The 26,546-nt window shown below is 34.5% G+C and overlaps 4 protein-coding genes and 1 pseudogene across 5 annotated transcripts; 3 read left to right on the forward strand and 2 right to left on the reverse strand.

Moving 5' to 3' along the window:
• Nucleotides 1–708: 708 nt before the first annotated feature.
• On the reverse strand, nt 709–2,530 carry LOC9324689 (annotated as a pseudogene).
• Nucleotides 2,531–6,689: 4,159 nt separating this feature from the next.
• On the forward strand, nt 6,690–7,789 carry LOC9324690 (sufE-like protein 2, chloroplastic). The gene has a single exon (XM_002887100.2). It carries the CDS (start codon nt 6,880–6,882, stop codon nt 7,654–7,656), a length of 777 nt encoding a protein of 258 aa, XP_002887146.1. The 5' UTR covers nt 6,690–6,879; the 3' UTR covers nt 7,657–7,789.
• Nucleotides 7,790–10,977: 3,188 nt separating this feature from the next.
• On the forward strand, nt 10,978–12,801 carry LOC9323212 (probable protein phosphatase 2C 14). The gene is made up of 4 exons (XM_002887101.2): nt 10,978–11,498; nt 11,594–11,764; nt 11,834–12,004; nt 12,081–12,801. Exons 1-4 carry the CDS (start codon nt 11,130–11,132, stop codon nt 12,663–12,665), a joined length of 1,296 nt encoding a protein of 431 aa, XP_002887147.1. The 5' UTR covers nt 10,978–11,129; the 3' UTR covers nt 12,666–12,801.
• LOC9323213 (alpha-L-fucosidase 3) lies at nt 12,754–14,336 on the reverse strand. The gene is made up of 3 exons (XM_002888581.2): nt 13,934–14,336; nt 13,489–13,868; nt 12,754–13,414 (listed from the first exon to the last, which is right to left on the reverse strand). The coding sequence occupies exons 1-3, from the start codon at nt 14,166–14,168 to the stop codon at nt 12,908–12,910; spliced, it is 1,122 nt and encodes a 373-aa protein (XP_002888627.1). The 5' UTR covers nt 14,169–14,336; the 3' UTR covers nt 12,754–12,907.
• A 1,757-nt stretch (nt 14,337–16,093) lies between these two features.
• On the forward strand, nt 16,094–19,105 carry LOC9324691 (chloroplast sensor kinase, chloroplastic). Of its 2 annotated transcripts, XM_002887102.2 has the most exons (9): nt 16,102–16,598; nt 16,688–16,849; nt 16,929–17,234; nt 17,333–17,398; nt 17,497–17,565; nt 17,654–17,746; nt 17,917–18,122; nt 18,221–18,494; nt 18,609–19,105. In XM_002887102.2, exons 1-9 carry the CDS (start codon nt 16,188–16,190, stop codon nt 18,852–18,854), a joined length of 1,833 nt encoding a protein of 610 aa, XP_002887148.1. In that variant the 5' UTR covers nt 16,102–16,187; the 3' UTR covers nt 18,855–19,105. The 2 variants fall into 2 exon arrangements, with proteins under 2 accessions (XP_020891196.1, XP_002887148.1); XM_021035537.1 differs by lacking the exon at nt 18,609–19,105 and having other exon boundaries at nt 16,094–16,598; nt 18,217–18,338.
• The last annotated feature ends 7,441 nt before the right edge of the window (nt 19,106–26,546 follow it).

The raw sequence follows: 26,546 nt of genomic DNA on the forward strand, positions 1-26,546 counted from the left end.
TTTTTGGTTTTATACAATCTTTTCTAAATGAGACTGATTTAATATGTCTATTATTTGTGGTATTAAGAAAAAAGGATTTAATCCGTATTGAAACGGCGGATTAATGATATTTTAATCTTTTTATTATTGTTGATTCACAAACCCGTTCAGCTAAACCCGTCCAGCCAAAAAACTCATTTATTTTATTAATGTTCTTATTTATGATATGATTCTGAATCATTGTCTAAATAGTTTAATCGATGTAGAACGTTCAACACACATTTTCATCAATTGGATAATATATGTCCCTTTTTAAAATTACGAATCGCAGTATATGCAGAAAAAAAATTGATTTTTTTTTTACTTTATGTATTATATAATGATTCAAAAAAGTTAAAAACAAATCAAACAAAAATGATAGGAGAATCATAATTATAAATCTTAATCAAATCTTCTAAATATCTAAATTATTAAATATGGAATATCCGGTGTATGAGTTGTGTTAAATATAACCCGATCCAAGTATTTTTTTGTAAATGAATTCAAAAAAACGGGTCGGATACCCGATTAACCTAAAAGCATTTTTACCCACCCGTCACCAAAGTGATGCAAAAATACTAGTATAGATTATTTCTTACATATTGGCGTTTCATTATTATTGATCTGATATTTCTCGAAGTAGAATAGATGTAAATGTTAAGTTGAAACAGAGTGTGTAAGACAGAGCAATACACAAAGTGGTTTATTGCAATCTTTTACTTTTCTTAAAGTTGACATTTTTATTCTTTACACACATAGAGCGAGGCATAAATGAAAGAAGACACACTCAAAAGACCGAAAGATACCAACTATAAGAGAAGAAAGCAAACTGAATTACACATGAGAAAATTTTAAAATCTCACACACGATTTCACGATAAGTGGATTTACGCTTTAATGAGAGATGCGGTTAGATTTTTGCCTAAAACCGCGTAAACCGATTTCCATCCTTCTTGTGTAGGGTGAAGTGCATCCTAAAAGAAAGCAGACTTAGGTTCATCGCATAAGGTATAGTTCTTCTGACCTTTCTCGTCCACAACCCCACAAAAGCCTCCGCAACACTCTTTCAACGGAGTTTCAAACCTCGTACTCCCTACATTTCCATAACCAATCACACTTGAAAATATGGATTTTAATTAAGGATGTTGTTTTTACTTTCTCACCTGGAATCTCTCCTTTGTTCTTGAAGACGGTCAAGAAGGCATTGTAGTAATCAATGACCACGAAAGTCGAATGCTCGGTCTCCTTGTTGAGCTTGGCCACTAGTGTCTGCAACAAGTTGTTGTGATAGATCACCAACGCATTTATAATTGTTTTGCAATCCTTGACTGAGAAGCCTTTGGAGATAAAGGGGATGCACCCGAGCGGATGCAACAACGATATTGCTATCTTTTTTACTCCCAAGGCATGGATCCGCCTCAAATTCACCTCGGTTTGATTGATGATTTTCTTCGTGAATGCCGGGATGCCCTGTGATAAGAATCAAGTAAACTCTCTTTCTCATCGATGTTTTTGTTTGAAGTTTTGTTTATATAGATAGATGTTTTGTAAGTTCTATATGATATCTAATCTTTATTTGTATTATTATAAAACTTTTGATTAAAACTAACATATATAAAGAAAAACTTACAAGGATTGAGCCATTTTTGGATAAGTAAGTTATGTAATCGTTGCCAGAACAACTAACTAGAGCTAGGGAAGAAGAAAGGTCGGATGGAGAGTAGATATTGCCGATTAGCTGTTCGAGGAGATTGATCTAATATGTCATGTTGAGATTTGAATTTATAGTTTCGAAGACTCCAGTTCCTCCGTATGCAAAATTCATTACATACTCTAACCGTTCATTAACCGCATAATCTTTCCATAGGTATGAAATAGGAGATTTTAGTCCCAACAATTTGGCTGCATCCATCCGCCGACACAATTGAATTTTTATAAACATGTATTTCAATACAATTTATACTTTTAATCCGGTTTATCTATTGTCAATATGTGAAATTTAATGAAGAAAACGTTTTAGAGTTTCTTCTTTTTGAAAAGGATAATAATGTTTTAGAGTTACGGTTGAAGAAGTACCTAGAAAATCGGTAGAGATACGGCCGTCTGAGAAACGGCCAGAGGGTTTACCGGGGAATGTGATACCATAAGGGACTTCCCATGAAGTAGCTTCATGCATATAAATGTTTCCGGTATCGACGTAAGAATCTCCAAACACAAACATCTTCTTTGGACCGTACAAGTGCTGAGGATGAGGATGCTTATTTGAACTCTCAACTCCATTGATATCTCCTGCCAAATAAATGGATAAATAACCAATTGTAACTTCTAAAACTTGTCCATTCCGATGAAAAGTTTATAAGATAATAATTGTGAATTACCAAAGAGGAAAGAAGAGAACAAGAACAGTAATAGTGAGACAAAAAGTTTTTTTAGGGAATCCATTTTCAAAATTTAAAACAAATGTTGGTTCTTTCTTTTGTGAAAGAGAGAATAAGTGGAAGATATGAGTTACAAGAATGAAACTTAGATAATAAACTGAATCTAAGTGTGTTATTATTTATAAAACTGAGCATGTCGAAATTTTGTTTTAAAGTTTAAATATTAAAAAAACATATTACATTATCACTTGTAATATGTCCAAAAAGGAATGGTCCCAAAATAACAGTAACCAAGTATTATCAAACATGCGAATATTAAAATATCAATATATACCAACCTAAAGATATTTTTACTAAAATAAAGATAATTCTCACGCAAAATCCGTGGTGGGTCAATGATGAAAACTGAATATCCCATAGCTCTATATTAGCATTTAACACTATTGACAACCATTGCCGTTCTTGAAAGCTTGACCAGATTCATCACAACTTACAAACAAAGGCTAATGCAATGATGCATAATGGTCAATTTCTGTTAAATAAATAAATTTTAGAAACTAATATTAAGATCATAATAAAAAAAAAATTAAAACAGTATGAATCATTCCTTATATTACAATATTGTCCATTACTCTTTTTCCTCTTTCTATTCTCATTTTATCATATATTTATGATAAAACCCTCTTAGTTTCTAAAAGTTACAAACTTTACCCATATATAATAAAATGAGAATAGAAGGAGGAAAAAGACTAATGATGGTAATCTAATCTCATTATTAACATTGAGCTATTCGACATGCATCACATATACTTATCATGCTATCATCATTACAATAATCTCATTATTAACATTGAGCTATTCGACATGACATCGATGTTGAGATTATTGTAATGATGATAGCATGATAAGTGTATGTAATGCATGTAGACTATATGTTTGTTGAGGTGTGATGCTAGGTTACTAGATTGTTTAAATTGTTTGTAGATCTAATCTATGACTATAAGTATGCGTAATAGCATGTTTAGTAATATAGTATGAATCATGTGTAACGGAATGAATCATCTTCTTGAATAAATTTGTTTATTCGCTCCTTTTTTTTTGTCTACACATGTTGCATGCAACATAAGTAAAACTCGTTGATGTGATCTATGGGGACAGGTGTCACAATCTATACTTTTAAAAGTAAAAAGTCTATAAAGAAGTTAGAGAAATTTATGGGGACAAGTGTCACAATCTATACTTTTAAAAGTAAAAAGTCTATAAAGAAGTTAGAGAAATTTATGAGAAAATCTGGTAAATCTTAGTAAAGTTTTTGTATACTTTCTTTCTCACCATTTAAATGATCCTACAAGGCTACAACTGTTGTGTTTGACAATTTGATTTTTTTTTTTAATAAAAAGTTACCTTACCACAATCTCTGGCTACAAATGGATGACATATAGATAAATAGTTAGAAAATTTTGAATTGAACAAAAAAAGTTGAACATCATTCAACTCATTCCTCTGTGAAATAGTAGTTGAAAAGGTTGAACAATTTTTCTTCATAATCTATTCATTTTTTCAACTTTTTGGATTGAATGAGTTGAATCAATTTTCCAACTTATTCATCTCAAATGGTAAAAAATGATATGAATGGTCATTCAACTCTTTCAACCTTTATTTTAAGTCTACCATTTGTACCCTCTATTTGTTTTTTAGTACATATTATCACAAAACCTTCTGTTATCGAACTTAATCCTATACATATTAGAACAAAATTAATTAAACCATGAACTGCAAAAGGGATAGACCTAATACGATTTTGAGACTTATAGTGAATAATTTGGTAAATATGACATGATTCCTTCAAGATCCTCTTTATGATTTCTTTCTTTTTCTTGATTTCGCATCGTTTAAATGATTTAACATATTGTTTGGCATGTGATTGCACCATAAGATGAAGATAAAGATTAGCTAGATCTACGCACAAAATACACAAAAAAAATAAAAAAAATTACTGCCAAAATAACACAAGTAATATTTTTTTGGCAACCTCAATTAGAAAATGAAGACTTTGAATTGACAAGCCAAATCGGAGGAAAAAATCTAACAAAATATCTAAAAGGATTCCGCTACGTGTACACGTTGTGTTAGATCTAGGCTTGTGGTTTACTTCCACTAGGTTAATTTCAATGGAAGTCCAACTGTGCAAAAACATCTTAGGATACAAATACGTATCCTTTGAATCTGATTGCAAAGACAGTTCAAGGTATGAATCTTAGCAATTACTTAATTATAATTCCGTCCTATGTCATTGAATGATTGTCAAGTTTTTTTATTTTGTTTTCGCTAAGTGAAGAATTTGTCTACTTCATGGATTTTTTTTTGAACAGATAGTTCATGAATCATCTGATCTTATTATTGAATATGATGGACCAACACTTATGCATGCGATTTCAAGTCTTCATAAATGAGAAAGTTCGTATCATCGGAAACTTGGTGTGGGCATGCACTTCAACTTTATCGGCAAGATATTCAACAACTAATTCTTGATATATTTCATCTTTTGTTTGTTGTTAAGCAATAGTTTATCGATATGGTTACGATTTTTTTGTAGAGATTAACGTATAAATTGATAAATGATCAATTATGAATACTTAAATAATGTTGGAATTTTCCATATACAAAATAGAATCTTCTTAATTTATCTACTAATTTAAGTGATCTACCAACACATTTTTAGTGGAAAATATACTAAACGAATTGTTTAAGATATTTAACGGAATAAAAAAAATAGAAAACAAGTAAAAAATTGGTTTTGGTCAGTACACTCAAGTGTAGTCGTAAGCTATGACGAAATGAAAACCTGTAAATTATTTCCCAAGATTCTCTTTCCAACAATGTGGGCTCTAAAAATATCACTAATTAAGTAGTCGCATCGAATATGCCTTTGTTCTTCCCACAGAAAATAATAAAATAATAACTTATTCATCAAAATAATAAAAATTAAAGCAGATTGGTGACTGGAGAGGCCGCCTCAAATTCCGTTTGACAACCAAGTATCATTAGCTCAACTGGTAAATATTCTAGACGAAGCTTAGAGGTTACCGGTTCGAGTGACGCTTAAAACAAAAATAATATTACATGTTGTAGTTTCAGACTTGGAGAAATTAGGGCCTTTAACCCAAAACCTCTTAGTATTCAAGAAAAAAAAAAAACAAATTCCGTCCATCGCATCAAAACATTTACCGTCAAATGATAAAACAAAATATTTCGAAACTTATATATTCTTCATAATTATTGGCTTATCTCTTTTGAACTGAGAGGCTTTAGTTTTTTTTTTTTTTTTTTTTTTTTTTTTTTTTTTTTTTTTTAATACCCTATCGGCTATCCGGTCGGCCCCGATAAAAACGCACGAGGTGCTACATAGTGGACTTGTTCACCGTGCTAGACGGCTAGACCCTTCGAACTACCACTCTGCCTATCCCGAATTTGGTATGTCTTCCGATAGAGAGTCTTAAGTTGACTTGGTCGTGTTTCTATCATTGTGAGTGTCACTATTAAACAAAATAACACTCTTGTGTTATAGGATATATAGATAACATGCATATTTCTTTTTAAGTTGCACGAATTTGAACGCCCGACAAATTCCGGAAATGAAGCTATTTTAGCTGAGAGTTATATGCAAATTTGCCTCATATTAGTGAAAATTGAGATGGAGATTTCCAATCTTTAACTATGTTGACCATTAGAGACTATCATTAGTTAGTTAAATCATTTTAAACTTTTAACCAAAATGATCGAAATTCCAACTCAATTGGATATTTTCTTATTGATATGGAGCACTATTTTTTAAAACAAATCTAGTCAAACACTCAAACTAATTAAACTTACATGCACTGAACCTCTTTTTTCGCTGAGGATCCTAAACCCCAACTTTCGTAACTGAAATGCAAATTTCGAATTAGTTCACTAATTTCCGATAATCCAATGGTTAAAACATATTTTAAATATAGAAGAAAAGAAGTTCAAACCCCAAATAAATCATAAACTAAAACTTACACAATTTCGAAATTTGTAAACTCACAATACTTTAAGGTATCCATGTGAGAATTATGGATATAAATGCTCTAAAAGAATCGGAGTTTTTATTGTCTAAAACGTCTACAATTCTTTTTCTTTTTATGCTTAAAAAAACCGTTTACAGTTTATATGGAATCACAAGTTTTATACATAACTTTTCTGTTACATATTTCATGTTTTCAAATCTTTTTAAATCATATTACAAATATAGATTATAAATCAATAATAATCTAGTAATAAACCTATTTATAATATAAATCCACGTTACACATAAAAATAGTCTTTGGCGCGCTATATGTATCTAATCACTATCCTCTCTCCGTCGCGTAGTTCAAGGAGCTCTCCTTTGATTATCCTTAAATATCTCTCTCTCGTTTTCTTCTACATCCTCCTATTTCTTTTTCATTGCCCTTGTTACGAACATGAACACTTCATCGTCCTTCAAGGCCCTTGCTTCTCCTCCTTTGATTTCTACCTCTAGACCAACAAGAAAATCTTTCCCTAACCCAAGATTTTCAAGATTCTCTCCTAAACCCATCACATGCATGCGCGATTCTCTTAATCTTGGTTCGAATCCAAACGCTCCAAGCCCTCTTTCTTTCGCAACGGTTTCCGTTGAAGCTCCATTAGGAACAAAAACCACCGACAAGCTTCGCATCCTCGTATCTGAGTTCCGGTCCTTAACCGAACCGATCGACCGTGTAAAACGTCTCTTGCACTACGCGGCGACTCTAGCCCCGCTTGATGACTCGGCTCGCGTCTCCGCGAACCGAGTCACCGGGTGTACGACTCAGGTTTGGTTGGAGATAAAGATGGATGAGTTTGGGAGGATGAGGTTTAAAGCAGACAGTGATTCGGAGATCTCAAAAGGGTTCTGTTCTTGTCTTATTTGGATCCTCGACGGTGCTAAGCCAGAAGAAGTGATGGGCGTGAGAAGCGAGGACTTGTCGGAGATGAACGTTGGGGTTCACGGCAAGGAACAGTCAAGGGTTAACACGTGGCACAACGTGTTGATGTGTATGCAGAAACGGACCATGACTCTAGTTGCTGCTGACGTGGCGCACCAAAGAGGACAAAGACCACCGCGTGATCAGCATGATCTCTTAATTAAATACGTTAATGGAACTTACATGGAATCTTCTAAGGTTCATGATTATTCTATTTCGTTGCTTCCCTTGTACTATGATTTTACTATATGAATGTGTTTTTGGTGTTCTTTAGAATATTGTAAAGCCTAATTTGGAACATAAATTCAAAGTTTGTGTTCTTTGTATTTTGCAAAATCAAGTTTGTGGATAAACACTTTTAAATTAGCAAGAATTGATATTAGGACTGGTCCAATGTTTCAGATATTCTACGCAAATCTAGAAATTTTTTATATATTGTCCACATTATATTTTTATCAAGAATTTTCACTATTAAAAGTTTTAACTAATTTTGTTATATAAAAAAAAATTCCACCAATAGTAATACTAAAATGTCTCCGGACATTGTCGTTACAAAAAAGACCCTATAAATATAGATAAAAATCAAACAATCGGTTTTAAATATACATATCTTAATTAGATTTAGAATCGGATAGTTTTAATAAGAGTAGCAAGTGTAAGAAGATTTTTTAGTCATTGGCGGCTAATCAGAATCGTCCATATTGCTAAAGTCAACAACAACAGCCTCGCATTGTATTTCTTTAATCTTCAATGATATTTGGTAATCAGTTTTTCTTACATATAAGTATCACTTTCTGATGCCATCTTGAGCTGAGTTTATAATATACGACGGAAATGAACGAGGGACCAGAGATGGGCCTGACAACTATAGTTAGAGACACAATCACGAGTTTGGCATCATTACTCTGGGTTTCTCCTAGTTAAAACATTTTAACTTATAAGGCTCTTGAGTCTTTTACTTGGGCTAACAATACTATGAAGTAGGCTTGGGCAAAATACCCGGAACCGAATACCCGAACCGCAAAATCCAAAAAATATCCGAACCGAACCCGAACCCGATTTTTAAAAATACCCGAATGGGTCCTAATCTCCTACCCGAAAAAAACCCGAACCGAACCCAAACCGAATCCAATACCCGAATGTACCCGAATACAAATATACACCTAAAAATATTAATTATATTTATATTTATAATACCCGAAATACCTAAAATTACAATCATAAATCCGAATATATTAGGTATTTTTGAGTAATTCGGATACATTTGGATATATTTGGTTAAAAAGTAACTAATGATGTAGTTTTCTTTTGGGTAATTTTAGTATTTTTAGATATTTTTGGTTATATTTGGGTAAAGAGTAACCAATGTATTTTCGAGAAATCGGGTATTTCGGTTAGATTTGGGTATATATGAGTTAAAAACCCGAACCTGACCCGAACCCGAAAATATTTTGGGTATTTTTGGTTATTTTTGGGTATTTTGCTTTTTTTTTTTAATTAAAATACCCGAACCGATCCGAACCCGAACTGAACCCGAACCGAATTTTTAGAATACCCGAATGGGTCTTGACCCCCTGCCCGAATAGACCCGATACCCGAAAAAAAAGAACCAAACCCGAACGTGTACCCGAATGCCCAGACCTACTATGAAGTTGGCAGAAACTATCTAGAAAATATTAAAAAGAATTAGCCGTTAATTTAAGAGTTTTTAATAAGAAAATCTTTTAACTAAAAATGAATCGTAAGAAAATCTCTAATTTATTTATTTAGTGAAAAATCATTCAACTTAATATCTGTTAATACAAATACCCTTCCATCTATAAAATCCCTCCTAATCGACTTCGCTATCACATAAACTTTAGAGAATCTCACTTTAATAAATTAGGGTTCGTCAATTTAGGTTTTTCACTTTGTAAATTGTAGAGTCTAGGTGAATTAGGAATTTTATACTCGGGTATAAATAAAAATATATTGTTAATTTTGTTTACAATTCCTGTTGTTTAAGTGTATATGTGTCATATTTCAATTTTTGAAAACATTGCATTTTAATTTAACTGTATTCCCTCCAATTTTCACTACATTGTAGACGGAGGAAAATTTGCATTAACGGATTTTAAGTTGAGGATTTTTTTATTAAATACATAATTGAGAATTTTTTTTTACGATTCATCTTTAATTGATGGTTTTATTACTAAAAACCCTTACTTTAAAAGGCTTTTTTGGTATGGCGTTAAAGATACTATTAAGTTTCAGTTATAAAATGACATTTTCACTGTCAGTATTAATTTGTATTTATATACGTGTTAGTATGTAAATTATATTTAATTATTTTGGACTTATCTTAGTATAAAAATTGATATAAATTCATCAACAGAAGATAAGTTTGTACTACATCTAAAAACGTTATCTAAATTTTTTTTTATGAATAATGTTTGTATTAGACTATTAGTTATTAAACTGATATTTAATTTACAGCATATCTTTTAATTTGATATTGGATTTGAAGGAATATATAACTTTTTATTAAATTACAAATTACCGTACACATAAGTACATAACCTAACGTACGGACTACAAATCTAAATCCAGAATCTCTTAGTTATTGTTAAACACATCTTATATCCGTACTCATTTATATAATATAAAATTTAAGGTAATACATTTTGTTGATTACACATATCAACTTTTATTAAATTACAAATTACCGTACACATAAGTACATAACCCAATGTACGGATTACGGATATGAATCAAGAATCTCTTAGTTATTGTTAAACACATCTTATATCCGTACTCATTTATATAATATAAAATTTAAGGTAATACATTTTGTTGATTACACATATCAATTTTTATTAAATTACAAATTACCGTACACATAAGTACATAACCCAATGTACGGATTACGGATATGAATCCAGAATCTCTTAGTTCTTGTTAAACACATCTTACATCCGTATTCATTTATAGTAAAAAAGTTAAGATAATATATTTTGTTGATCACACATATCAATTTTTATTATATTACAAATTACCGTACATATAAGTACATAACCCAATATACGGACTACGAATCTGAATCTAAAATCTCTTACTTATTGTTAAACACATCTTATATCCGTATTTATTTATATAGTAAAGAATTTAAGATAAGACATTGTATTAACTAAATATATCAATATTTGTTAAATTACAAATACACCGTACACATACGTACATAACCTAATGTACGGGTCTACGTTCAGAATCTTTTAATTACAAAGAAAACAAAAAAAATATATTCGAATTTAAGCTTAGAATCTCTTAATTATAGCACGAAAGATTCGTGCAGAACCGCTACATATCACATATGTAAACAACATTCCCCAAGAATGACTTTTTTGAGTTCTAATTAATTCCGGATGAAAAAAAAAAAAAATCTCTTAATTATAGAAAGACAAAAAAATATATATTTGGATTTAGGTTGAGAATCTCTTAATTATAAAAAGACAAAAAAAAACATTGACTAATAAATACATGGACCTATTTTCCTATTTAACGCATTTCACTCATTGACTAAATAAAGACATCGACAGATTCTTTTTTTCTTTCTCCAATTTGAATGTTTGAAAATGAACTTTCTTCATATTTGACTGAGCCAAAACCCTAAAGCGCCTATCTATACTTTTACCGATTGACTTTTTCACCTCACAATTTCGTAGCCGTTGCTCTGTGACAACAACAATATGACTACACCTCGCTCCGAGGAAAATATCACGACACTTTCTTCTTTCATGGCTAATACACTGAGCATAGCGTCACCCTCGATTTCTTCCCCATTGTTGATCCCAATGGTCTCGCCTTTGAAGACAAAGGTCTCGCCTTTGAAGAGAAAGGTCTCCCCTTTGAAGAGAAAGAGACCTCCCCATTTAGATATCCCTGACCTTGAACCGACTTCAACAGATTACTTCAGTGTCAGAGACTTTGCTCAGCAAAACGACGCCGTAGTATGCTTCGGTGGCAATGGTTTCGGTGTTGTCTCCAGAAACGGAAAGAAGAAGTTTATGGAAGATACTCACAGAATTGTCCCTTGTTTGGTTGGTAGCTCCAAAAAGGTATCTTTTTTCTTCCTCTTGATTGAATTGGTAGGTTTGAGATCTTGAGTGTGTTTTGTGGTTAATGGGTTTTGGCTGAGGATTGATTTGTGTAGAGTTTCTTTGGAGTTTATGATGGTCATGGAGGTGGGAAAGCTGCGGAATTTGTGGCTGAGAATTTGCATAAACATGTTGTTGAGATGATGGAGAATTGTAAGGAGAAGGAGGAGAAAGTTGAAGCCTTTAAAGCTGCTTATTTGAGGACTGATCGTGATTTCTTAGAAAAGGTAACAAAGAACAATCTTTGAATTTAGCTATGAGGTTACTTGTAACTTACTAGTTGCATAAAAATGCAGGGTGTTGTGAGTGGTGCTTGCTGTGTTACTGCTTTGATACAAGATCAAGAGATGATTGTATCGAATTTGGGAGATTGTAGAGCTGTCCTGTGTCGAAGAGGCGTTGCTGAAGCTCTTACTAATGATCACAAGGCAGGAAGGGATGATGAAAAGGAAAGAATTGAGAGTCAGGTAAGGTTGTCAAGTTCTTGCTGATTGTGTGTTGAGAGAGTAGATTTTGATACTTGTCATGACGTTTGGTTTATAGGGAGGTTATGTTGATATTCATCGAGGGGCTTGGCGAGTTCATGGAATACTCGCTGTTTCCAGAAGTATTGGAGATGCACACTTAAAGAAGTGGGTGGTTGCTGAACCTGATACAAGAATAATTGAATTGGAACAAGATATGGAGTTTCTTGTCTTAGCTTCTGATGGACTTTGGGATGTGGTTAGTAATCAAGAAGCTGTTGATACCGTGCTTCATATTCTAGCTCAGAGAAAGACACCTAGAGAAAGTGAGGAGGAGAACTTGGTTCAGGGAGTTGTCAATGTGAGCCCATCTTCGAAACTTCGTCGGGTTTCGCTGGTCAAGTCATCAGTTCAATCTCCCAGATGTGCGAAATCCCCAAGTTACTACTACAACTCAGAGAATGAATCACCCTCACCCCACTGTGAAATCGGGAGTTCACCTTCAAATTCAATGAAGATCGCACAGTTGAAGCGAATGAAGATGAAGTCCGAGTCTTCTTGGGCCAAGGAGGCTTGCAAAGAACTCGCGAACCTGGCCGTTAAAAGAGGTAGCATGGATGATATAACAGTGGTGGTTATAGATCTCAACCACTACAAATCCTGAATGACATATATGCATGTATTCTATAGTGTCATATCCTTTGGAGACTTTAATGGCTATGTAGATTCTTGTTGATATTGATGAACCTATCTCACCAAAACTCTTATTGCATTCTTAATAAAGTTCATATCAGTGACAACCAAACACAGGAGTTTAACAAATTGTTTTATTAGATGTGTTTCCCTTTCTAAGAGATTAAAAGAAACAAACTCATAAAAAGAAGAAAAGCTTGTTTCTTCTTATTGTCACTGTCTTTGACAGGCCATGGTCAACCTTGGGGCGATCTTGTCGAAGATGAATTTGTTAGCAGCCTGCGTGAAGTGCACACCGTCCCACACAACGGCCTTATCAGGCTCATCGCACGGCTTTCCAATGTAAACCTCTTTGCCTTTCACAATCTTCTTCATCCCACACCCAATGCTCTTGTTGTAGTTATACTTCCCTCCATGTCCACAACACGAAACCAACGATCTCTTGAACCCGTGACCCTGAGCGTGAAGAAACAACTCATGCTTGACAGTGTAGACATCTACATAACTGATGGCGGCTTCAGCTAGCGAACTTCTTAGCTCAGTCACAGCTTGTTTCAAAGCGTAATTGAATTGTTGAGCTAAGTGGTTCAACGGAGAAAGACATCCATGTGAATCAAAGTCTGATGCTTTATTCGGAAACCGTTCAATCACATACGCTAAACAACCAATAGGTCCAGTGTTGTGAATCCAGAAGTATCTCCCTCCTTGTCCATAAACATTCTATCACCAAAAAACAAACATATTTTTATGATTACCCTTTAAACAAAAACAGAGTCAAAAACAGAGAGACCAACCATGATAGCATTCTTGAACTGACTGATGATCTCAGGCACTTCGGTTTCAACTTGTTCCACGGTTTTATTAGCGAAGTAAGCCGCTGTGAGATCGTTCTGACCAATGTCAAAAGTGTACAAAGCTTGTGAGAAGCTGTCGGATCCAGGCAACATCGTCGTGTAGATTCCTCCGCGACTACGAACAGTTTGGGATCTGTTGTGGAAGTTGTAGAACTGGACAAACTGAACATCGAGTGAAAATGGGCTGAATCCACTTTGACGAAGAGTAGAGTTGAGAGCTCTTATCGGAGATCCCGCGGTAGCGAAGTTAGCACCGTGGCTGAAGTTTGAACCAACCGAGTCTAGAAACGCACTTAGATATGGCAATCCAAGACTCTCCGCTGTGTTCAAAACAGAGCCAAATCAACAAAAACGCAAAACACAAAGAAAAGAGTTATTAGTTTACCTATGAAGTCAATGACGAGACGACCGTCGCAGTATCTTCCGGCAGGTGAACCGAAGAAGGAAGAGCCGTGAGGAGGACCAGCTTGGCCAAAAGCTGCGGAGAGACCACCGGTATCGGAGTTTGAGTCACCAAAGTTAAAGATTGCTGGGAAATGGCATTGATGGGCAGCATGTGTTGATGATGATAGTGAAGAAAGCAAAGAGAGAGCAAACAAAGAAGATAGGATTGGATTCATTGGTAAAGCTAAAGAGGTAAAAGATCCAACTCAATCACGGGACTTTTATCCTTAGGAAAATAATAAGATAGAGTTAGAGACACAAACAATAAAAAGTACCAACTTTGAAGAAGAAATAATGATATCAAAAGAAGAGAAACGTGACCCCAACCAAAAAAAGGAAGGAAGGTTGGCAAAACACAAAATCCAGAGATTTGATATGTTTTAGAGGGTTTATATTGAGAGGGTTAGTTTACTTTAGTTATATATAAATAGGGAATGCTCTCTTTCTTTGGAGGATTATCTTCATTCTGATTTCTTTCCTATAATAGTAGCTTTCCATTTTCATATCTAAGTCATTTTGTTTTCGTTGTAGGTATCTAGTCTTTTAAAATATGTTTTGTCTCTATTTCTATCACGCTTTTTTTCTTTCTTAAATCCTAGCTTGAGTCGTCGTATGATTGTTGTATGTGGTTTCGTAGAGATGATTGTTAATTTGGATTCTTTAACGGGCTTGTTTGGCTTTGTTCAACTAGTTGAAAATGGCTATTTTTGCTTCACTTGGGGACGTGTTTTTGTACCGTAAATAAGTAGAAATTTATAGCTATTTTTAAGAACTTAAAAATTTTAGAAAAAAAACCCTTGTTGGTCTAATCATTATTATAAAAATACTTTCATCAAAATAGATTTATATATAAATTCACGTAGTGAGAAGAAGAAAAACAACCTTGTAATTGCCGATTGTACAACTCTCTTTCTCCATCTTATATAGAAATTAATCTAAGATCCATTTATGTTTTTGGTGACAACTTAAATCTTTAATCCTCTTTTATATTTTCTTGCACAATAAAATTCTCCTAGAGCTATTCAATTTCCAGTCTCTTAGAGCTATTCAGTTTCCAGTCTCTTAGAACATCCTCATTGGTAGTCTATTAGCAAGGGCTTTTAGCAATATTTTTATTATTGATTTTGAAAATTTTATACTTAAAAGTTTGGTAAATGTTTTAATTTTTAGCATTTTTCAATGGTAAAATCTTAAATTAGGGTTCTTAAAAAAGATTAATTTAAAAATGAAAAATATAAAAACGTTTTTAATTTTATTAAACTTAATAATTATTGCAATTCATAAAATAAAAAAATCGGTTACGGATCTTTCGGGTAAAGGAGTTTAGGATCCAATAGGGTGAATAAAAAAATTAATTCGGGGTCCTTTTGGATTCGGATCGGTTCGGGTTAAGATTTTCGAAACCGCTATATAAATGTTTGGGTAAATTTTTAGGTTTTCGGGCAAATACTCGGGTTAATTTCAGGTGATACCCGATTTTTCGGGTAAATATTCGAGGTTTCGGTTAAAAATTCAATTTTTGGATCGAATTTTTTGGGTTATCATGGATTTCAGTGACATTCTTAAAAAGAAGAAGATTGAAAAATGGTAAGAACTGGTTCTTTGGCTCTTATATAAGAGCTGGTTCATAGGATTTAATGGAATTATTCATTTAATTTTTGTAAGAATTAATGCTAAAAGCCTCTTAAAAACCTCTTATTGGAAATGGTCTTATATCTCTTTTAGTAAAGCTCTTTACAAGAAGTAGAATAAGCTTGCTTTGGATTCTCCTACAGTTAATAGAAATGTATTGTTCATGTCCTACTAAAATTTTTCGTAGTGTATATACTTTGAATCACAACTTTCTTTGTGATGCAAAATATAAATTTGTATATCCAAAAATTTTCAAATTGCTTAGAAAGGTCTAAAAATTGTAAAAAAATTTATAATAATTTTAAAACAAATGAATGTTCTGTTAGAAGTTATATATATTTAAAACAAAATGTAGAAAGTTGTTAATATACATACATGATTTGTTTTAGACAGCAAAACGACGACGTTTGTGTTCATGTCATCTGTAACTGTTACAAATCTGTTAATACGGTACCGTTTAAGTGGTAGTTGTTTTGTGTGTAAATTGTAATCGTATCGTCTTCTTCGTCGCGAGAGTTTCAGTCTCAGCCACAAAGTAAACTTCACTGTCGTCTTCCGTAGTGATGCTTCTTTCTGCAATCGCTTCTCAGACCCTTCTCTCATCAAACCCTAATCTACACTTCTCCAATTCTATTCCAAACCCTAGACCTTCTAATTCCTCTCTTAAGCTCCTCAATGCCTCTTCCTCTTCCTCTTCGTCGTCTTCTATATTTACACGCGGTCTCCGTTACGTAAACCGCACTGTATCCAATGAAGAATCAGAACCCGGAGGAGGAGAGACCATGGTGGCTTCTGCTTCTGCAATTGCTTCCGCGATTCGTGGAGCTTCAACGACTCCTGTAGAGTTCACACAGATCATTGAGAAAGACCATCTCAAGACGAAGATTATCTTGCCAAGTCCTGATTTTCAACGTCTTTGTCTCGAGCAATTAGATCTCTTTCGTCAAATCGTGGATCCAAACGCAGTCCTCTCGGTGCGTCTCTGCTTTTCTTAAAACTCCATTGTTGCCTGAAAACAGAGTGTAGAATTAAAGTTGGGATTTTTATGTTGGTTTTGGTTTAGATATATGTAAGACCAGCTGGTAGCTATGTGATGGATCGATTAGAGCTGCGTCGTGTTACTTGTTACCCAAGTGTTAATACTGGAGACGTTGTGATCTTAGTCGGAAACTTCGGCATCCCCGCGGGTCTTCGAGCCGCTGAAGCATCACTTTCGAGTCAACAAGTATGTGTTCTTCTTCCTCTGCCTTTAAACTCAAGTTTAGTTATCGTATTTTTTTGTTGACATACTGTGATGTTGATAGGTAGAACTTGTGAATAAACATAGAGCTGCTGTGTTTCCAATGGTGAAACACCCGTTTGTTGTCGGTTTCTTGGTTGCTGAGTTACCGGTAGAAGCTGAGGAGGAGGAGGAGGAGGAGAAAGAAGAGGAAAAACCGCATGGTTTAAAGCATTTTCCTTCCCCTGAGGAAGCTTATGCTTTGCCTGCTTCGGCTAATACAAAATCACCTAAAGTTAAACTTCCTTCTGTTAAGGTGTTCACTGCAGAGCAGAGATCTTATGCCATTAATATTTCTCGAACTCTCGCTATGGCATATGTCATGGATCAGGTTGTTCTTATATCTTGTCTCTTCCTTTGTTGGCGTTGCGTGTTTGTCTTGTTGGCTTGAATCCTTTATTGATCATTTTTTTTTTTGGGTATGTTTAGAAAACGATGTTACTTCAACAGTCATCTTGGCAAAACAATGTGAGGATGAGTAAGCTAGTGGAGCAGGTACTATAGCCACACACTTATTAACATAGCACACATATCTTATGTTACCGTCTCCTTCAGTCTTGATATTATTCTTATTGTTTCTTGCGTTTTGGCAGATCCGTGGTCCGCTCTCTACCATGAGGACTTTAAGTAAAATGCTTTCATCTCACACTAAGAGAAATCAGGTCCTTGAAATTAGCATTTGTGGCCGGAAGTGTTATCCCCCCTGAGTCATGCAGTTATCGGACTGACTTGGGTTTTGGTACCTTGTAGATTTCACATGATATTGTCGAAGACTTAATAGTTCAAGGCGATCAAATAAAAGATACCCTTGAAGAACTTCAGGATGCAGTTCACTTGACAAAGGTTCCAACTTCTCTTACTTTTTATCCCTTTTGTGTTACTTGAGCGAGTCATCACTCTATTTTCAGTTGTCTTTATAAATCCGTCTTAGATGCGTTGAGCATAGGAATTCTTACAAACATAGTCCAAGTTGATTTTTCGGTTTGTTTTCATACAAAGCATTTCATTTTCAGGCTAATATAGTCCGCCATAATGAAGAAGCCCTAAAGAAGATAAACAAAACACATAATGAAACAAGGAGATCAAACTATGAACAGAAGGACCCCATTGATGGGTCAAAAATCCCAAGTATACGCCTTTCCTTGGGTTCTGGATCAGATGATTCAGAAATTCCTATGCCACCTCTGGCCCTGGCACCCTTACAAACACACAACATAAGGTATAAGCTTCCGAGCCATTAACTTAACGTCTTGCTACAAAATTCTAACTTGAAACAAAATGTTGGGAAGGCTTATCTCTTTCATTTATGTCAGGAAGACCATGCGACATTTCTAATGTGCTTTTAGATATGGTCGAGACTGTGAGACCACTTGCCCTTACTCAGCAAAGAGTGGTGGAGCTAGGTGAGAACTCAGCTTCTCTACAAGTTGCTGTTGAAGAATCGGCTTTGAGGCAGGCTCTGAGCAACCTCATTGAAGGTGCACTTTTGCGCACTCATGTTGGGGGAAAAGTTGAAATTTTGTCGACCAGAGCTCCTGCTGGCGGTAGTCTGGTAGTAATTGATGATGATGGTCCTGATATGCGTTATATGGTAAACAAGATCAAACTTATCTTCTGCTGCTTTTTACTTCCAGTATTTAAGTCTGAGGTCTTACCATAAAAGAAGCATGTTGCTTTTTAACATAAATTTGTTACATCAATGCAGACGCAAATGCATTCGCTAACACCATTTGGAGCAGAACTCCTTTCGGAAAACATGGTTGAAGACAATATGACATGGAACTTTGTGGCTGGTTTGACCGTAGCTCGAGAGATCCTGGAGAGTTATGGATGCGTGATCAGGGTTATATCACCTCGCAGCTCCGATGCAGCCTTAGGAGCTGGTGGTACTCGTGTAGAGCTCTGGCTCCCTCCCTTTCCTGCAGCAGTATCTGAAGCCAATGAAGCATAGGCTTCATTCCCTCTCTTTCTGAATCTTTTTTCAGTCTTGAGTCCGATTTGTGGTGAAGCCAATGTATAGTCTGTTTTGTGATTTGTTGGAGGACTTTGTAACGTAAATATATAGCTCTATTCTTATATAAGCGATATCGGAAGACTTGAACAGAACTGCTTGTAACTTGTAAAAAAACAACATTTTAACCTGTTTTAAGAAACGCAATTTGTAATTGTTAGATGTGAAAATGGCAAAGGAAAATGGTACTTGTTTATCTTCTATTTCTTCCCTATTTGAATATGATTTAAGCTTGTCACTTTTTACAAATATCAAGTGGAAAAGCCTTTCAATATTTTTCTTAATATTTTAAGGGTGAATTTGTGTTCTAGCCAGAAAAATATAGCTATCCTTCACATTTCCTCATTCTCTTTCCTATGTTTACAAAGAGTTTGTTTAGCCTCCTCTCATCATTTTTTTGCTTCGATTTATTCGTATACAAACCTAAAAAAAAGAATCTACGCACTAAGTTTTACAATTAGATATCGATTTAAGGTTTGGTGAATTTTAGTTATTTTTTACTGTTTAACCGTTAAAATACTACTTCACGTTTCACAAACAATGACGTTCTAAAGTTATATTTTTCATTTCATAAAGAGTATTATTTTATTTTCAATGTCACTTTTCAACCCAATTACTCTTAACCCAAAACTATTTCTTGAAATTCAATTTACTATCATCTAATTAATCACTTAGGCATACATGTATATTTTTTTTTTTTTTTTTTTTTTTAATTTTTGTATCATCTAGATGTGTCAAAGCGATATTTGTTTTGTGAAACGGAAAGAATACAATTTAAACTTACTATTCAAATGGAAAAAATTTACTTGTTTTTCAATATTCTTTTATAAATATCAAAAAATTTTAAACCCATCTTCTAAACATCTTACCAGATTGATAATAAATATAAGGAAAACAAGTAACGAAAATGGGGACCTTGTTATAAAAGTCGTGAAGGAGGAATTGTAAAGTCGCAAAAAGATGCGCGCATGGGTTAAACGTTTCATTGTTTATTAATTTATGTGGAGTCTATCGTTACTATGCACGCATAGTAATTTACTTTTTTACACCTATATAAACGAATGAATTCGTTCGATGTAAAATCACAATTCATTACTTCAATTACAAGAGAAGTAATAATCTCTCTCTCCCTCTCATCTCTTTATTTTCAGTATCCCGATCCTTCTGCGGGTATAAATTTTTTCTCCATTATTTATATTTATATACACCATAAAATAAAGTAATTATTTATAACACGTTATCAGCACGATCACTCTATGTTCGCTGAAAAAAAAAATACGGTATTATACCGGGCGGTATGTCGCCTCGTTAAAAAAAAATATGAGTAAAAGAAAAAGAAAAGAAAAGAAAAGAAAAAGAAAAGAAAAAAAAAGAATAAAAATATTTATATAGATATATGTATATGTATATTATTTTCTAGTGGCTGTTCGGACACCGTTATTTACTCGTTACTATAGTGGGAGGAATGTCGCCCCTATAAGTAATCGTTATAATGGATGTTTTATACACCATAGCAATGGACGGCTAAGCCGCCTATAACGTGGATGACTCTGTCACCACAATATTGCCGTTAAAATTTATTTCTGTTATACTTATATTTTGGTTAATATATAAGGAGGCTCGGCCACCTGTATAAAAACCTATTATCTGAATTTGGTAAATTTAACTGATTGGCTATTAAAATTTACACATTGATTTTCTGTTTAATTCTTTTCACCAACGGTCATGAAGAAAAATTTTAAAAAATTTTATCACTTTTCAAACGGCTATGAACAGTAATTTTCAATCTATAAATACACTCATTTTCACTCATTCATTCACTCAAAAATCATATCTCTCCTCATATATTTTTCTAAGAAATTTGTTTAAGTTTTCATTTTGGAAAATGACTCATCCGTTTTTAGTTTTTGTAATTGGCTTTATAATTATTGCAATTTACGGTTTACTCTTTGGAGAATTTTCTCCCGAAGAAATTTTGATGGTTATTATTTTACTTTTTTATGTAATTGTATTTCTTGTAATCGCATTACTTATATAAGCACATCCCATGCTCTAAAATGAAATAAATTAAATTTCTAATAAAGTTCTTTGTGATTTTATTTTAGATAACAAATGGCAAACATTGAGAAGCTTAAATTTTCGGCTCTCAAAATTACTGGCGCAAACTACATAGCATGGACCACTGATGTGGAACTATATTTTGAGTCGCAAGAATTATCCGAGACCTTAAAATCGGAAAATTTATCGCCTGCAAAAGATAAGGCAAAAGCGATAATATTTTTGAGAAAGCATCTCGATGAAAATGTGACGCATGACTATGCTCACATAAAAGACCCAGTAGAGTTGTGGCAAGCTTTAAAAGCACGGTTTGACAACCAGAGAGAAATAACTCTCCCTCATGCGTTAGAGGACTGAAAAAACTTGAGGTTCCAGGACTTTGAGAAAGTGGAGGAATATAATTCCGCTATGCTGAGGATAGTATCACAATTAAAGTATTGTGGTAAGCCTATTACTGAAGCTGAAATGCTCGAGAAGACTTACCTTACTTTTCATAAAGAACACCGTGTCCTGCAAGAGATGTATAGAAATTGCGGATACAAAAGGTTCTCTGAGTTAATTGTGACTCTCATACTGGCGGAGAAGAATAATGAACTTCTTCTTAAGAACCACAACTCTCGGCCTACGGGGGCCAAAGCATTTCCTGAGGTCAATGCAACGGATGTAAAAAATCCGGAGAGAGGAAGTCAAACCTATCGAGGTCGTGGCCGCCGATTCAATCGTGGACGTGGAAGATCCTTTAACCCACAAAGCAGAGAGTCTTATACATGGGTTCGACCTGATCAAAGTTCAAAAGGAAAAGAATCCCAAGGACGTAACGCTCAAAAGCGTGAAAGCATCTGTTACAGATGTGGATCAAAAGGGCATTGGGCTCATGTATGTCGAACCCCTGAACATCTTTGTAAGTTGTACAAAGGGAAAAGGGAAGGAAGTAAATCTTACTGATCACTTTGAGGGTACATTGTACCTCGAAGCTTCCGACTTTATAAACGATGTCGACGAGACCGCTCATGCGGATAACTGAAATGCTTGTAGTGAGACTACTAGTCTCCAGTAATGCTATTGTATAATTATTATGTATTTCAGTTGTTCTAAAATAATGTTGTTTCTGAAAAATGAACTGATGTATAATTATTATATGTTTTCAACATCAATAATATTTACTTATATTTTTATGTTAATTACAGAAATGGATCAAGATTCAAACAAAACGATAGCAAGGGAAAATATCAAAGAAATTTGTATACCAGATAGTGGAACAACGCACACTATTCTGAGACATCAGAGATTTTTCTCTGAATTAAAACCGACAAAAATTATTGTCAATACAATATCGGGTCCTACGGATTTGATTGAAGGAAGTGGCAAAGCAAATTTTAAATTGCCTAATGGAACAAAGTTTTCCATAAATAATGCCTTATATTCTCCGAATTCTAAGAGGAATTTGTTGAGTTTCAAACACATATACCTTCAAGGATATGAAACTCAGTCTGCAACTGAGGATGGAAAAAAGTATATGTATATAACTTCTAATAAATCTGGAAAAAGACATGTCTTGGAAAGATTTCCAGAACTTCCTTCTGGTTTGCATCATACCTATATAGATGCCATAGAGTCAAACCTTGTGATCAAAAGAAATCTTGAAGATTTCGTACTATGGCATGATCGCCTTGGTCACCCAGGCACCACAATGATGCGAAAAATCATAGAGAGCTCACATGGTCACTCATTGAAAAATCATGAGTTGAAACATGGAAATAAAATGACATGTGCAGCGTGTTCTCTTGGAAAGTTGATCATAAGGCCATCGCCAACCAAAATTGATAAAGAATCACCAAAGTTCCTTGAACGAATTCAAGGCGATATTTGTGGACCGATACATCCACCATGTGGACCATTCCACTATTTTATGGTAATGATTGACGCATCTAGCAGATGGTCACATGTTTGTCTATTGTCATCTCGAAATTTGGCATTTGCGAGATTTATAACTCAGATAATCAAATTAAGAGCTCAGTTCTCTGATTATTCCATTAAGAGGGTTAGACTAGACAACGCTGGTGAATTCACATCCCAAGCATTCAATGATTATTGTATGGTAACAGGAATTGAAGTTGAACATCCTGTAGCTCATGTTCATACACAAAATGGCTTGGCGGAATCATTAATTAAACGTCTGCAATTGATTGCAAGACCATTGATCATGAGATCAAAACTTCCAACCTTTGTATGGGGACATGCCATTTTTTATGCAGAAGCACTTATTCGGATAAGACCAAGTGCATACCATAAATACTCCCCACTACAGTTAGCATTTGGTCGAGAACCAAATATATCTCATCTAAGAATTTTTGGTTGTGCTGGTGTATGTGCCTATAGCACCACCACAACGTACAAAGATGGGACCACAAAGAAGGTTGGGAATATATATTGGCTGTGATTCTCCATCAATTATAAGATACCTAGAACCGCAGACTAGTGATATCTTTACGGCACGATTTGCCGATTGTCACTTTGATGAGAAAGTATTTCCGGTTCTAGGGGAGAAAATAAGCAAGTAGGAAAAGAAATCAAATGGTGTGTACCATCCCTGTTACACCTTGATCCTCCTACAAAACAGTCAGAAATTGAAGTTCGACGAATTGTGCATTTGCAAAGTATAGCAAATCAACTTCCCGATGCTTTTGCAGATACCAAAACGGTAACTAAATCATATATACCAGCTGCAAATGTTCCTGCTCGAATTAAAATACCACAAGAACGTGGAGGAGCAGATGATACACGTGAGTCTAAAACACGCTTGAAACGTGGTAGACCAGTTGGTGCTAAGGATAAAAATCCTAGAAAACGAAAGGAAGTTGAAAAGCATGATATTCCCAAAATAGTAGAAAGCATTTTGGAAGAAACGAATCATGAGTCTAATGACAATGATGAGCATCATGAGCCTGAAAGGAAATCATGAGATTTCTATCAACTATATCCATAATGGAAAGATCTGGGATCAAAATAAAATGGATGATGTTAATGACGTTTTCTCATACGTCAAAGGAAATTGATGAGGAAAACGAGGATCCAGAACCAAAGTCTGTATATGAATGTCAAAAGAGACATGACTGGATAAAATGGAAAGATGCAATACAAGTCAAACTTGATTCGCTCAATAAGCGAAATGTATTCGGATCTATTGTACTCACACCTGAAGATGTGAGACCGGTTGGATACAAATGGGTTTTCGTTAGAAAACGAAATAAGAAAAATGAAATTACGAGATACAAGGCTCGTCTCGTAGCTCAGGGATTTTCTCAAAGACCCGGGATTGATTATGAGGAAACATATTCCCCTGTTATGGATGCTATAACGTTTAGATTTCTGATGAGTCTAGCAGCTGGCGAAAATCTAGAGATGCGTCTCATGGATGTCGTTACAGCATATTTATATGGATCATTAGATACAGATATCTATATGAGAGTTCCAGATGGGTTTAATATGCCAAAAGCATTAAAATCTAAATCCAAAGAGTTGTGTGCAATAAAATTGCAGAGATCATTATATGGGTTAAAGCAATCTGGACGAATGTGGTATAATCGTCTCAGTGAGCACTTAACGAAAGAAGGATATGTGAACGATCCTATATGCCCATGTGGTTTCATAAAGAAAACAAATTCCGGATTTGTGATAATCGCGGTATATGTTGATGATCTAAACATAATCGGGACTCAAGCAGAAATACAGAAAGCAACAAACTATTTAAAAGGGGAATTTGAGATGAAAGATCTCGGACAAACAAAATTTTGTCTTGGCCTACAAATTGAACATACTCAAAAGGGTATATTTGTACATCAATCCACATACACCAAAAGAGTGTTAAAACACTTTAATATGGATAAGGCAACTCCTCTCAGTACTCCAATGGTCGTTAGATCACTTAATGTTGAGAGTGATCCATTCAGACCACCTGAAGAGAATGAAGAGATACTCGGTCCTGAAGTACCGTATCTAAGTGCAATTGGAGCCCTTATGTATCTTGCAAATTGCACCCGACCTGATATATCATTTTCAGTCAATCTTCTGGCTAGATTTAGTTCATCTCCTACACGAAGACATTGGAATGGGATTAAACATGTCTTTCGTTATCTTCGAGGGACTATTGATTTAGGGTTATTTTATCCTAAAAATATAAATGGTCAAATGATTGGTTTTGCAGATGCATGATATTTATCAGATCCACACAAAGCTCGATCCCAAACAGGATACGTATTCACGATTGGAGGTACTGCTATATCATAGTGTTCTTAGAAGTAGACGCTTGTAGCTACTTCTTCAAATCATGCTGAAATCATCGCACTCCATGAAGCGAGTAGAGAATGCGTGTGGCTACGATCAATAAGTCGACACATTCAAACGAGTAGTGGAATTCGTCTGAATACGGAACCAACTATCTTGTATGAAGACAATGCTGCATGTGTTGCTCAGACAAAGAAAGGATATATCAAAGCGATAGAACCAAACATATCCCTCCAAAGTTCTTTTCATACACCCAAGAGCTCGTGAAGAATAAAGACATTGAAGTAAGATATGTCCGATCATCCGAGAATTCTGCGGATCTCTTCACAAAATCATTGCCCACCTCTATGTTCAGGAAACATGTTCATAACATTGGAATGCGTCGTCAACAAGACTTGTAAGTTATGATCCTGATCATTCGAGGGGGAGCTTGCGCGGTTGTACTCTTTTTACCTACTATGGTTTTTTCCACCGGGTTTTCCTAGAAAGGTTTTTAACGAGCCAACAGAAGACATTACGCTAGAGACATAGTGACACTGGTCTCCAAGGGGGAGTGTTATAAAAGTCGTGAAAAGGAGGAATCGTAAAGTCGCAAAAAGATGCGTGCATGGGTTAAACGTTTCGTTGTTTATTAATTTATGTGGAGCCCACCGTCACTATGCACGCATAGTAATTTACTTTTTTACACCTATATAAACGAATGAATTCGTTCGATGTAAAATCACAATTCATTACTTCAATTACAAGAGAAGTAATAATCTCTCTCCCTCTTATCTCTTTATTTTCAGTATCCCGATCCTTATGCGGGTATAAATTCTTTCTCCATTATTTATATTTATATACACCATAAAATAAAGTAATTATTTATAACAGACCGCTTATTAAAGAAAGTGGACTCCTCAGTTTGGTACGAAATCTACATTTTCCTTATCAGACAGAGTTTGGCAACTCTATTTATCAATGGACATAGTCAACCTATATTGGCTTTAAATCCCGCAAGATATAGCAATGCCATACAATTCCAACCTCTCTATTTAACACACAATTTTCCACAACATAAAGTTTTTGGTTAACCAAAACGTTCCAGTTCATACAATTTTAAGGTAAATTCATTTACATATCTTGATTATTTTGCTTTCTTTTAGCACCATCTTATCTTCTTCCGTTATTTTCGGAAAAATCTTGCAAATTCTTTGGTTTTTGTATATTTTTTGGTTGTTTATAGCAAAGAATATGACAAATTAAATAGTAACACTCTATTCCAATTTTGAAAAAAGTGAAATTGATAGA

Source organism: Arabidopsis lyrata (assembly GCF_000004255.2).
Source record: "Arabidopsis lyrata subsp. lyrata unplaced genomic scaffold ARALYscaffold_2, whole genome shotgun sequence".
Lineage (NCBI taxonomy): Eukaryota > Viridiplantae > Streptophyta > Magnoliopsida > Brassicales > Brassicaceae > Arabidopsis > Arabidopsis lyrata.

Excerpts from the sequence above, each read along its gene's own strand:
- LOC9324691 (XM_002887102.2), top strand. The coding sequence starts at position 16,188 with ATGCTTCTTTCTGCAATCGCTTCTCAGACCCTTCTCTCATCAAACCCT. Across the intron at positions 18,123-18,220 it reads TTACAAACACACAACATAAG|ACCATGCGACATTTCTAATG; the intron begins GTATAAGCTTCC and ends TATGTCAGGAAG. Across the intron at positions 18,495-18,608 it reads GTCCTGATATGCGTTATATG|ACGCAAATGCATTCGCTAAC; the intron begins GTAAACAAGATC and ends ACATCAATGCAG.
- LOC9323213 (XM_002888581.2), bottom strand. The coding sequence starts at position 14,168 with ATGAATCCAATCCTATCTTCTTTGTTTGCTCTCTCTTTGCTTTCTTCA. Across the intron at positions 13,869-13,933 it reads TCTCGTCATTGACTTCATAG|CGGAGAGTCTTGGATTGCCA; the intron begins GTAAACTAATAA and ends TTTTGAACACAG. Across the intron at positions 13,415-13,488 it reads AGTTCAAGAATGCTATCATG|AATGTTTATGGACAAGGAGG; the intron begins GTTGGTCTCTCT and ends TTTTGGTGATAG.
- LOC9323212 (XM_002887101.2), top strand. The coding sequence starts at position 11,130 with ATGACTACACCTCGCTCCGAGGAAAATATCACGACACTTTCTTCTTTC. Across the intron at positions 11,499-11,593 it reads TGGTTGGTAGCTCCAAAAAG|AGTTTCTTTGGAGTTTATGA; the intron begins GTATCTTTTTTC and ends TGATTTGTGTAG. Across the intron at positions 12,005-12,080 it reads AGGAAAGAATTGAGAGTCAG|GGAGGTTATGTTGATATTCA; the intron begins GTAAGGTTGTCA and ends TTTGGTTTATAG.
- LOC9324690 (XM_002887100.2), top strand. The coding sequence starts at position 6,880 with ATGAACACTTCATCGTCCTTCAAGGCCCTTGCTTCTCCTCCTTTGATT.